The sequence below is a fragment of the Rhincodon typus genome, chromosome 6 (genome assembly GCF_021869965.1).
Source record: "Rhincodon typus isolate 14 chromosome 6, sRhiTyp1.1, whole genome shotgun sequence".
NCBI classification, from domain to species: domain Eukaryota; kingdom Metazoa; phylum Chordata; class Chondrichthyes; order Orectolobiformes; family Rhincodontidae; genus Rhincodon; species Rhincodon typus.
In genome coordinates this window covers 5,146,091-5,158,264 of record NC_063337.1, presented here as the reverse complement: position 1 = coordinate 5,158,264, position 12,174 = coordinate 5,146,091, and the positions used below count along the sequence as shown (strand labels likewise).

General features: G+C 44.2%; 1 protein-coding gene across 3 annotated transcripts in view; it reads left to right on the top strand.

Moving 5' to 3' along the window:
• Positions 1 to 12,174, top strand: part of dgat2 (diacylglycerol O-acyltransferase 2) — a 659,593-nt gene that overhangs the window by 8,821 nt on the left and 638,598 nt on the right. For 2 of the 3 annotated variants that reach the window (XM_048598470.1, XM_020518660.2), the window contains exon 1: positions 11,209 to 11,386. The exons of the other annotated variant lie outside the window; for it this stretch is intronic. In XM_048598470.1, the coding sequence (XP_048454427.1) occupies positions 11,347 to 11,386 (40 nt within the window). In that variant the 5' untranslated portion in view covers positions 11,209 to 11,346. Of the gene's footprint in view, positions 1 to 11,208; positions 11,387 to 12,174 lie in introns of those variants that run through there. 3 annotated transcript variants of the gene reach the window in all.

The window sequence follows — 12,174 nt, the reverse complement described above, 5'->3', positions numbered from 1 at the left end:
GTGGGAGGAAGAACAGGTTAGGGAGGCAGGGACGAGCTGGACTGGTTCTGGGATGCGGTAGGGGGAGGGGAGATTTTGAAGCTTGTGAAGTCCACACTGATACCATTGGGCTGCAGGGTTCCCAAGCGGAATATGAGGTGCTGTTCCTACAACCTTCGGGTGGGATTGTTGTGGCACTGCAGGAGGCCCAGGATGGACATGTCATCTGGGGAATGGGAGGGGGAGTTGAAATGGTTCGCGACTGGGATGTGCAGTTGTTTAGTGGGAACCGAGCGTAGGTGTTCCGCAAAGTGGTCCACAAACCTCCGCTTGGTTTCCCCGAAGTAGAGGAGGCCACATCTGGAACAGCGGATACAGTATACCACATTAGCAGATGTGCAGGTGAACATCTGAGGTGTTCGGGAGTGGAATGCCTCATCCTGGGAGCAGATGCGGCGAAGGCGAAGGAATTGGGAATAGGGGATGGCGTTTTTGCAGGAAGGTGGGTGGGAGGAGGTGTATTCTAGGTAGCTGTGGGAGTCGGTGGCCTTGAAATGGATATCGGTTTCCAGGTGGTTGCCAGAGATGGAAACACAGAGGTCCAGGAAGGAGAGAGAGGTATCAGAGATGGTCCAGGCAAACGTAAGGTTGGGGTGGAAGGTGTTGGTGAAGTGGATGAACTGTTCGAACTCCTCGTGGGAGCGTGAGGCGGCGCCAATACAGTCATCAATGTAACGGAGGAAGAGGTGGGGTTTAGGGCTTGCGTAGCTACGGAAGAGGGATTGTTCCACGTAACCTACAAAGAGGTAGGCATAGCTTGGGCCCATGCGGGTACCCATGGCCACCCCCTTTGTCTGTAGGAAGTGGGAGGAATTGAAAGAGAAGTTGTTGAGGGTGAGGACAAGTTCGGCTAAGCGGATGAGGGTGTCAGTAGAGGGGGACTGGTCGGGCCTGCGGGACAGGAAGAAGCGGAGGGCCTTTAGGCCATCTGCATGGGGAATGCAGGTGTATAGGGACTGGACGTCCATGGTAAAGATGAGGTATTGGGGACCAGGGAATCGGAAGTTTTGGAGGAGGTAGAGGGCATGGGTGGTGTCACGGACATAGGTAGGGAGTTCCTGGACCAAGGGGGAGAAAATGGAGTTGAGATAGGTGGAGATAAGTTCGGTGGGGCAGGAGCAGGCGGAGACAATGAGTCGACCACTTGACATATCCATCCTGGGCCTCTTGCAGTGCCACAACGATGCCACGCGAAGGTTGCAGGAACAGCACTCATATTCCGCTTGGGAACCCTGCAGCCCAATGGTGTCAATGTGGATTTCACAAGCTTCAAAATCTCCCCTCCCCCTACCGCATCCCAAAACCAGCCCAGCTTGTCCCCGCCTCCCTAACCTGTTCTTCCTCCCACCTATCCCCTCCTCCCACCTCAAGCCCCACCCCCATCTCCTACAAACTAACCTCATCCCGCCCCCTTGACCTGTCCGTCCTCCCTGGACTGACCAATCCCCTCCCTAATTCCCCACCTACACTCACCTTTACTGGCTCCATCCCCACCTCTTTGACCTGTCTGTCTCCTCTCCACCTATCTTCTCCTCTATCCATCTTCTATCCGTCTCCCACTCTCTACCTATTTATTTCAGAATCCCCTTCCCCTCCCCCATTTCTGAAGAAGGGTCTGGGCCCAAAACGTCAGCCTTCCTGCTCCTCTGACGCTGCTTGGCCTGCTGTGTTCATCCAGCTCTACACCTTGTTATCTCAGATTCTCCAGCATCTGCAGTTCCTACTATCTCTGATAATCTTACATTGCTTGTTAAGCATTGGTGCACTCAGGATTGTGTCAAGTGTTTATCATTCATGAATCTTGTCCAATGTTAGACATTATACTTTGAATTTTGCAAGCTGGGACTGCGTAAGTACACTCAGTGAAGCACTGAAGACAGTTTGACCATGATGCAAAAGTGAAATCCTCCAAGGTAAAGTTGAGCTTCTGAGATGGAACGAGGCTCACCCTGATAGGACAACTGTCTGAGGGCCCGATGCAAAGTGACAAGACAGAAAATCCAGAGTTCCAGATAGTAGACGCAATGCTAAATCTAGTCATCTCAGAAGAAGCAAGCTAAGAGTTCAAACTAATAACATAAATGTTTCAGAATAGATTCAGAGTGGTTTACAATCTACATGAAGTGACAATTAGATAAATAAACAGTGTGAGGAACAGTACAAGACCACAAAGGGAACTTCATTCTAAAGTCAAAAATGAAAAGATTGCCTTGAAGGACACAACTAATGAAACATAAAAGCAAGTGGTATCTCCGGCAATAACGTAAAACAGCAGAGTCAGCTCAGAGGTGACACAGAGAGCAATCATTCCAACGAGGTGCAGAGCTGGATGAACACAGCAGGCCAAGCAGCATCAGAGGAGCAGGAAGGCTGGCATTTCGGGCCTAGACCCTTCTTCAGAAATGGGGGAGGGGAAGAGGGTTCTGAAATAAATAGGGAGCGAGGGGGAGGTGGATAGAAGATGGATAGAGGAGAGGATAGGTGGAGAGGAGACAGACAGGTCAAAGAGACGGGGATGGAGCCAGTAAAGGTGAGTGTAGGTGGGGAGGTAGGGAGGGGATAGGTTAGTCCAGGGAGGACGGACAGGTCAAGGGGGCGGGATGAGGCTAGTAGGTAGGAGATGGGGGGTGCAGCTTGAGGTGGGAGGAGGGGATAGGTGGGAGAAGGACAGTTTAGGGAGGCGGGGATGAGCTGGGCTGGTTTTGGGATGCGGTAGGGGGAGGGGAGATTTTGAAGCTTGTGAAATCCACATTGATACCATTGGGCTGCAGGGTTCCCAAGCAGAATATGAGTTGCTGTTCCTGCAACCTTTGGGTGGCATTGTTGTGGCACTGCAGGAGGCCCAGGATGGACATCTTCTTCAGAAATGGGGGTGGGGAAGGGGGTTAGGGTCAGCTTTCCTGCTCCGCTGATGCTGCTTGGCCTGCTGTGTTCATCCAGCTTTACACCTTGTTATCTCAGATTCTCCAGCGTCTGCAGTTCCTATTATGTCTGAATCATTCCAACCAGCTGGCATCAGAGAAACAGCACACCCATTCTCACAAGACCCAAACATCTTAAACATAGAAACAAAGGATCAACATGAAGACTATCCAGCTCTTTGTGTCCATGGCTGTTCTCTGTGAGAACACCTCGCCTAGTCCCACACCCCACATTTCTACCAATATTTAATCTTCAGATAATTATCCAATTCTCTTTGAAAGTCTCCACTGAATCTGCCTCCATCACACTCTCAGGCAATATATCCCAGATCTTTAATTCACCATTGTTTGTTTTGCCATTCCTGCAAATCCTCATCCACTGGTTCCTGACCCCTCAACTATAGGAACAGTTTCTCCCTATTGACCCTATCCAGACCCCTATGATTTTGAACACCTCAATCAAATCCCCTTTCTGAGGATGACAGCCTTAGCTTGTCCAGTCTAGCCATGTGACTGATAATGTTAATGTGTGGAGGATGATATATTATGATTGTTTATATTGTGATTTCAGAGACATGGTTGCAGAGTGACAAAGGATGGGAACTGAACATTCATTATTTAGGAAATATAGACAAAAATGGAAAGGATATCAGTAGCTTTCCATAGAATCCCTACAGTGTGGAAACAGGCCATTTGGCCCAATGAGTCCACACTGACCCTCTGAATAGCATCCCACCCAGACCCATCCCCTACCCTATAACCCTGCATTTCCCATGGCTAATGCACCTAACCTAAACATCCCTGAACACTGTGGGTAATTTAGCATGGCCAATCCACCTGAATTGGACATCTTTGGTCTGCGGGAGGAAACCAGAGCACCCAGCAACGCACACATGCAGACATGGGGAGAACATGCAAACTCCACACAGACAGTTGCCCAAGTGTGGAATTGAACCTGGGTCCTTGGCACTGAGGAAACAATGCTAACCACTGAGCCACTGTGCCATCCCTGTTAGTAAAGAAGTAAATCAATGCAATATTGATGAAGAATTTGGCTCAGAAACTCATCATGTGGAATCTATATGGGTGGAAATCAGAAATACAAAGGGGCAGAAAATATAGTTGACAGCATGTCTATAGGCCTCCAAACAGGAGTGGAGATGTAACAGAAAGCATTAATCAAGAAAGGTGCATGCAATAAGGGCACAACTGTAATCATGAGTGACTTTAATTTACATGTAGATTGGATAAATCAAAGTAGCAATGGTTTTGTGGAGGATAAGGTCAAAAATCACAAAACACCAGCTTATAGTCCAACAGGTTTATCTGAAAACATAAGCTTTCAGAGTCTCACTCCTTCTTCAGGTGTTAGTGAGAGGGGTGGCATCAGACACAGAATTTAAAAGCAAAAGATCAAAGGGTCATAGAACTAATGCGAATGTATTGAACAAACCTAAGATGGCTGTTAAAACTTTAAACAGTTAAAAAGGAGATGCAATTTGATCAATTACTATGCAAATCCCAGAATTTCTTTCAAGTTACTACCCCAAGATACCTAAAAGTTTTATCAGTATACCAGAGGTGACATCTCATGTCAGACGATGCATTTTAGGTGTGAGGCCTTGTTTAGAGTCTGTCTGTGTTTGGAGTGAGACTGGTTTTATTTCAAAAGTAGGAATTTATAAAATGCCACATTGACTGACTGACTGTCTACAAATAGTGTGCTTTTTGAACAAAATAGAATGTATCTGCAATTATAAATCTGCAAATGCAAAATCACCCCATAGGTTTATATGTGTGTGTGCGTGTGAGAGAGAGAGAGAAAGAGAGAGAGTGTGTGTGTGTTTGTGTGTATGAGAGGGAGAGCGAATGAGTGTGTGGGTGTGTGTTTGAGGGAGAGAGAGAGAGAGCAAGAATGTGTGTGTGTGTGTGTGTGTGCGCGCGCGCGTGTGCTTGAGAGAGACATTGTAAATATGTGTGTGTGAGTGTGAGCATGTGTTTGTATGAGATGATATCCTACAATGAGTGCATGATGGATTCATAGACCAGACAATGAGGAATCATCCAGAGAACAGGCTATTCTAGAATAGGTACTACGCAATGAGAAAGGATTAAATTAACAATGCTGCCTTGTCAATTATATGATAGAATTCTTCATTAAGGTGAAGAGTGGAGCAGTTGAATCTGAAACTACGATCCTGGATTGAAGTAAAATTAACTACAACAGTTGCAAATTGGCAAGGGTGAATTGGGGAACCTTACTAAAGAGTTTGATGATGAATAGGCAATGGTTCATATTTAAAGAACACATGCATAATTACAACATTATTCATTCTTGTCTGGCACAAAATTTAAAGAGGAAAACTAGTTCAGCCATAGCTTACAAAAGAACTTAGAGATAGTATTAGATCCAAATGGAGACATATAAAATTGCCAGAAAAAGTAGTCAGCCTGAGGACTTTTGTGGCTGTACAGGATATGGTTAGGCCACTTTTGGAACACTGCATTCAATTCTGGTTTCTCTGCTATAGGATGTTGTGAAACTTGAAAAGGTTCAGAAAAGATTTACAAGGATGTTGCAGGTTAGAGGGTTTGAGTTATAGGGAGATGCTGAATAGGCTGGGGCTATTTTCCTGGAGCGTTGGAGTTTGAGGGGTGACCTTATAGAGATTTATAAAATCATGAGAGGCATGGATAGGGTGAATAGCCAAGGTCTTTGTGCTATGGTAGCAGAGTACAAAACTAGAGGGCATAGCTTAAAAGTGAGAGGGGAAAGATTTAAAAGGGACATAGGGGCCAACTTCTTCATGCAGATGGTGGTGCATGTATGAAATGAGCTGCCAGAGGAAGTGGTGGAGACTGGTACAATTATAACATTTTAAAGGCATCTGAATAGGTATATGAATTGGAAGGGTTTAGGGGGATATGGGCCAAACGCTGGCAAATGGGACAAATATGTTTAGGCTATCTGGTTGGCATGGGCAAGTTGGGCCAAAGGATCTGTTTATGTGCTATAGATCTCTATGGCTCCATGACTCTAAGATTGGGATCATTTCAGCATTTTGCAAATGTGGACAAAAAGATTGATCAAGAGGGGGCAAGTAGAGCATGAGAGCAAAATTCTAGAAACTGATTGTAACAGCTTCTAAAAATAAGTGAAGAGGAAAAGGTTACTGAGGACAAACATCAGTAGCTTACAGTCAGAAATAGGGTAAGAGATGACAGACCAATTAAATACATACCTTAGTTCAGTCTTCACAAAAGAGGGCTCAATAACCACCTAGAAATGTTAGGGAACCAAAGGTCTAGTGAGATGGTGGAATTGAAAGAAACCAGTATTAGTAAGTAAATGATGCTGGGGAAATTAATGGGCTTAAAGGCTGATAAATCCCCAAGGCCTGATAATGCATATCCCAGAATACAAAAGGAAATAGCCTTGGAAATTTTGGATGTATTAGTGGTCATCTTCCAAAATTCTATAATCCTACAGATTGGAGGGTGGCAAATATGAACCCATTATTTAAAAAAGGGAGGAAGAGAAAAAGAACAGGGCATTATAGACCAGTTAGCCTAGTAGTGGGGAACAATGCTAGAGTCTATTATAAAAGATGTGATAACAGAACATTTTGGGATTGGACAAACCCAACATGGGTTTAAGAAGGCAATTCATGCTTAATAAATCAACTAGAGTGTTATTTGAATTTGATTTGATTTGATTTAATTTATTGCAGTCACACGTATCTAGGTACAGTGAAAAGTTTTGTTTTGTGAGCAGCACAGGCAGATCATCAAGCAAGAGGTCATAGGGAGCTCTAATACAAGGTTACAATGGCACAGGAGGTGCATGAAGCACAATCAACATTAAAATTATTTTATTTTAACAGACTCAGAATTTAGGTTTAAAAGTGTGGATGTAAGTAGTAGAATAGACAAGGGAGAGCTATTGGATGTGGTATACTGGATTTTCAGCTGGTTTTTAATAAGCTCCCTCATAAGAGGTTAATGAGCAAAGTTAAAGCACATGGGATGGGGGCAACATTTTGGCATGGATTAAGAATTGGTTAACAGACAAGAAACAGGGAGTGGGAATAACTTGCTTATTTGAGTAGCAGGCTCAGACTTTTGGGATACCACATGGATCAGTGCTTGGTTCCCATCTATTTGTGATATAAATATAACTAACCTGGACAAGGGAACCGAGTTCAACATTTCCAAGTTTGCTGATGGTACCAAACTTGACAGAATTGCAAGGAGGATGCAAAGAAACTTCCAGGTGATTTGGACAATTTGAGTGAGCGGGGAAAAACATGGCAAATGCAGTACAGTGCAGCTAGCTGTGCGGTTACCCAGTTTATTGTGAAAAACAGAAAGGAAGAATATTACTTAAATGGTGATAGATCGGGAAGTGTGAATGTGCAAAAGGATCTGAGCACCCTTGTACACCAGCCAATGAAACAAGACAGGCAGGTACAGCAAGTGATTTGGAAGGCAAAGGGAACATTGGTCTTCAATGCAGGAGGACCAGTACAGAAGTAAGAATGTCTTACTGCAGTTATACAAGGCCTTGGTGAGGTCTCACCTGGAGTATTGTGTGCGGTTTTGGTCTCCCAACTAAGAAAGGATGTATATTCCATGGAGAGAGTGCATACTCTGGGTGGCAGTGTAGGCAATTATTCCCACATTCTCTGGTCCGTCGAGATTACTCCGGATATCAATGAACAAAGACAGTTCCAAAAATGGAGGGAAATAATTAAAAAGTGACCCCAATGGGAAGTACTTTTAGGTAGGTATAGTTCTTGGGGCTAAAGGAATCAAAGGGTGTGGGGAGAAAGCAGGAACAGGGCACTAAGCTGGATGATCAGCCATCATCATATTGAATAGTGGTGCAGGCTTGAAGGGCCGAATGGCCTAATCCTGCTCCTGTTTTGTATGTTTCATTGTTACATTTTCACAATAGGACTCAAAACAATTTGGAACATGCGCCCAGAAAAGGCTGTGGAGTTTGTGACAAATGGAGCTTAATGCTTTGACAAATAGAGCTTTCAAAACTGAGGAGAATAATAAATAACAGATTTAATAGATGGTCCAACACAAACAAGTACAAAGTTGCTCTCAACTAATGGCCAGCAGGGGTCACCGGATAATAATCAGAACTGAACTTGTTGCTATCCTCAGTTTAATCCCGATTGTAATCAACTAATGCGGAACTGGCTGAACGCGCTTTCGTATTTATTTACAAAAGCTTCAACACTAATTTGTGTTATGGGGTCATACATCATCCTGGTTTAGTGATAGCACACTCTGCTTCCCAGAATCAGAATACAGTGAGCGCCCAGCTCTGAGCTGGAAGGTGTGATGGAGATTGAATGTCTTTCAGAGAAACAAAAAGTTACATTTTTCTAGCTCCTTTCAGAACAATCCCAAAACACACTCCCGTCGATGAAGTGCAATCATGCTGTAATGGGATTGTAAAAGACAGTAGCAAGTTTAAGCCATTCAGCCCATCAAGCCTGCTCACCCATTCAATTAGATCACAGCTCATCGTCTCTTTTGATGCCATTTTCCCACCACGCTAATATCTTTTAGTGCCATTAATATACAGAAATATATTGATCGCTGCCTTGAACATACTCAATGTTTGAGGTTCGTCAGTCCTCTGGGTCATCACTCCCTCCAAACTCTGTGGCTGCTCTAAAGTTCCACACATGGCAATTGGTATCAGCATACCAATTGTGAAATTGACCTCTGTTTCTGGTGGTCCCTACGCTGCGTGGAGCTCCGAGCCCCACACGGCTGGAAAGAAACTTTGAGGGAACGCTGTTCTGGGGCAGAGAATTTCAAAGATTTACCACACTGTGAGTAAAGAACTTTCTCCTCAACTCAGTCCCGAATGGTCTGTCCCTTCTCCTGAGACCGTGTCCCCTAGTTCCAGACTCACCATCCTTCCTGCAGCACCCTGTTGAGCCCTAAAAGTTTCAATGAAATCACATCTCATCCTTCAGATTGCTGGGGAATACAGATCCATTTCCCCCAATCTCTCCTCATAAGACAATCCTGCTTTCCCAAGAATTATTCTGGCAAAACCCAATTGCACACCATTTATGGCAGGCATATTCTTCCTTGGGTAAGGAGGCCAAAACTGAGCACAATGTACTTGGGGCAGCCTCACGAGGGCTGTACACAACGGCAGCAAGACAATGGAAGGAAAAAGCAGCAATCAATTTGTACTCAGCGAGCTCCGACAAACAGCAATGTGATAATGACCTGGTAAATGGTTAAATGGAAACAAATATTCGCCAGGGCACCATAACTCACATTCTGACATTTCAGACAGTGAGCCTGAGATCTTTTAACACCACTGGAGAGGGCAGACAATGTTTTGGTTTAACATCAGAAAAACAGTGCATCCGTCAGTACTGCACTGGAGAACCAGTGAGGCTTCTATGCTCAAGTTTCCAGAAGACGCTTAGTAATCACAACCTTCTATTACAGACATAGCAATGATATACAGAAAATAAGCATTCTCTCATTGAAGAACAAGTTTTTGAAGAACTAAGTTTTTCCTAATTCTTTCATGGGATGTGGGTGTCACTGGCTAGGCCAGCATTTGTTGCTCAGCCCTAATGTCTCTTGTGAAGCTGGTGGCGAATTGCTTCTTGAACCACTGCAGCCCATGTGCTGTAGATAGATATTTTTGTTTCCAAAGCAGAAGGTTGCAAGTTGAGTTCCAACTCCAGACCTGAAGCGTAAAAGTCCAGGCTGACACAGTTGTGGGTGCCATCTTTCAGATGTAATGTTAAACCAAAGTGCTGCCTGCCCTCTCAGGTGGGCACAACAAATCCTGGGCTACAATTTTGAAAAGCAGGGATACGATCCCTAGTACTCTATCTAAAATTTTTCCTTCAATTAACATCACCAATAACAAATGCAGATTACCTAGCTGTGATCACATTTGCTATTTTGAGAGCTTGCTGTGCTGCAATCTTTCTAAAGGCTAATCATAGAATCCCTACAGGGTGGAAGCAGGCCATTTGGCCCATCAAGTCCACACCAACCTACCCTATAACCCTGCATTTCCCATGGGTAACCCACCTAGCTTACACATTCCTGAACACCATGAGCAGTTTAGCATGGCCAAACCACCTAACCAGCACACCTTTATGACTGTGACACAGAAACTGGAGCACCTGGAGGAAACCCACACAGACTGGGAGAGAATGTGCAATCTCCACACCTGAAGGTGGAATCAAACCTGGGTTTCCTAGCACTGTGAGCCAGTAGTGCTAACTGCTGAGCCACCACACTGTCCTAACAGTGTTCATGCATCAACAGGTGCTTCATTTGCCATGAGGGGCTTTGGGGTGTTCTGAGTTCATGAAAGGTGTGACAGAAATGCAAGTCTTTCTATTCAAGTGCCAAATACAGCACTTCAAACAGGAAGAAAAGGCACAACACTGGATATTTGAGTTACACTTTGGTAGAGCCTGCTGATTTTACAATGTAGCACTGGGGCAAAGTGAATGGGACATGAGCTGTTGGGTTGGACATTGATATGTTAGAAACTTGATCATTCAAGGATTATGCGGAAAGGGCAGGAAAGTGGACTTGACCCGAAATGTCAATTTTCCTGCTCCTCTGATGCTGCCTGGCCTGCTGTATTCTCTCTGACACCAGCATATGCAGTTCTTACTATCTCTGGAAATACCATGATCCTACTGAATGATATAGCAGGCTCCAGGGGCCAAACAGCCTAGTCCTGTTCCTATTTCTTATGGTCTTAAGTTGGCCGTTCAGCCCATCAGGTTTGTTCTGCCATTCAATGCAACCATACTGATCTGATAATCCTCAACTCCACTTTCTTGCCTTCGCCTCTTGATTGCACACTCCTTTTCATGTTTCTCAGGGTCGCATCCCTTTCTAATTCATATGCGAACCATTCTGAATTGACCAAAGGCAAAGGGGGCGGGGCATGCAGACTGTGCCATTCCAACAACATCAAAGGAGGGAGTGATTTCAGAATTATATCCCTTTGTACATTCCCTTTGTATAGCAACTAATTTGTAAAAGTTTTGAAGCGTGTAAAGAAATTCTAACTTGCATGGTAAGGGCTAGCCAGTGCGGGCTGGAAGCAGCTGGTTGAAGTACAATTTGAAGGCTCCCCACTTTTTTTTAACAATAATGGTTTCCCTCGGCTATTAAAGGAACGAGCGGTCCAAACGATAGGGTCTCGTTTTCTTTGCACCCCTTATATTTTTCTGTTTTATTTTAAAAGAAAGGTGCTGCCAAAAAAAAAGACATACTTCTGTGCAATCTGCAGGATTGGAACGTGAAAAGACCTATCCGACTCTTAATTTGATTCGGAAGGCAGAAAATCAGAAGGAGAAAAATGAAGACAATTATTGCAGCCCACTCAGGCATCTTAAGAGGTAAAGGCAGATCTTTATACGACATAGCTTTTTGTCTATGCTTTTTCTCTCATCAGTTTTTAGGTGCCTTTAGTAAATGTCACAGCAACTCGCATTCTCATACATTGGAGTTCATTTAATACCTTTGATGTCTAAAGGTATATGGGATAGTGATGACTGGGAACAGGAATGTTCAAAGTTTCAAAGTAAATTGAAAAGTTAGATCGGAATTTAAAGCCGTGTGATCGCCAATCGTTTAAAACGCTGTGCACTTTTTTTTCCCCCTTTTATAAACTAACTTGAGAAGTTAGTGGAGGTGTTAGACTCCTTTATGTACCTCGAGTGCTTTGTTCGCCCGGCTACAGAGTAGGAAATTGGAGTAAAAACATTGGAAAATTGGAGTACAGTGGGTGACTCGTTAAGTAACCTCTTGCTGTTCTCTAAACTTACTGTGCTTCTGTGAAACTTGACCAGCGAGAATCTAGATCAAAAATGCGTGTTAATTATCCCAACTCTGCTCTGCACACGTCTGCAAGTGAAACGCTTGTTTATCTATTTCAATACAAATATCAAAAAGAAAGTGCAATTGACTGCAACTAGTTACCAGATCTAACAGGATTGAATCCTATCTCCGTTCTTCAATTTCTTGACGGCTGTTTTCAATTGCCTGAAGCCTGCCTTGTCTTCCAGTTGGTCAAAGTTTAAAAGTTGTCACATCCTCTCAGTCAAAAGACCAAATCCCACTAACGAGCACAGAAATAAGAGATAACAAGGTGTAGAGCTGGATGAACACAGCAGGCCAAGCAGCA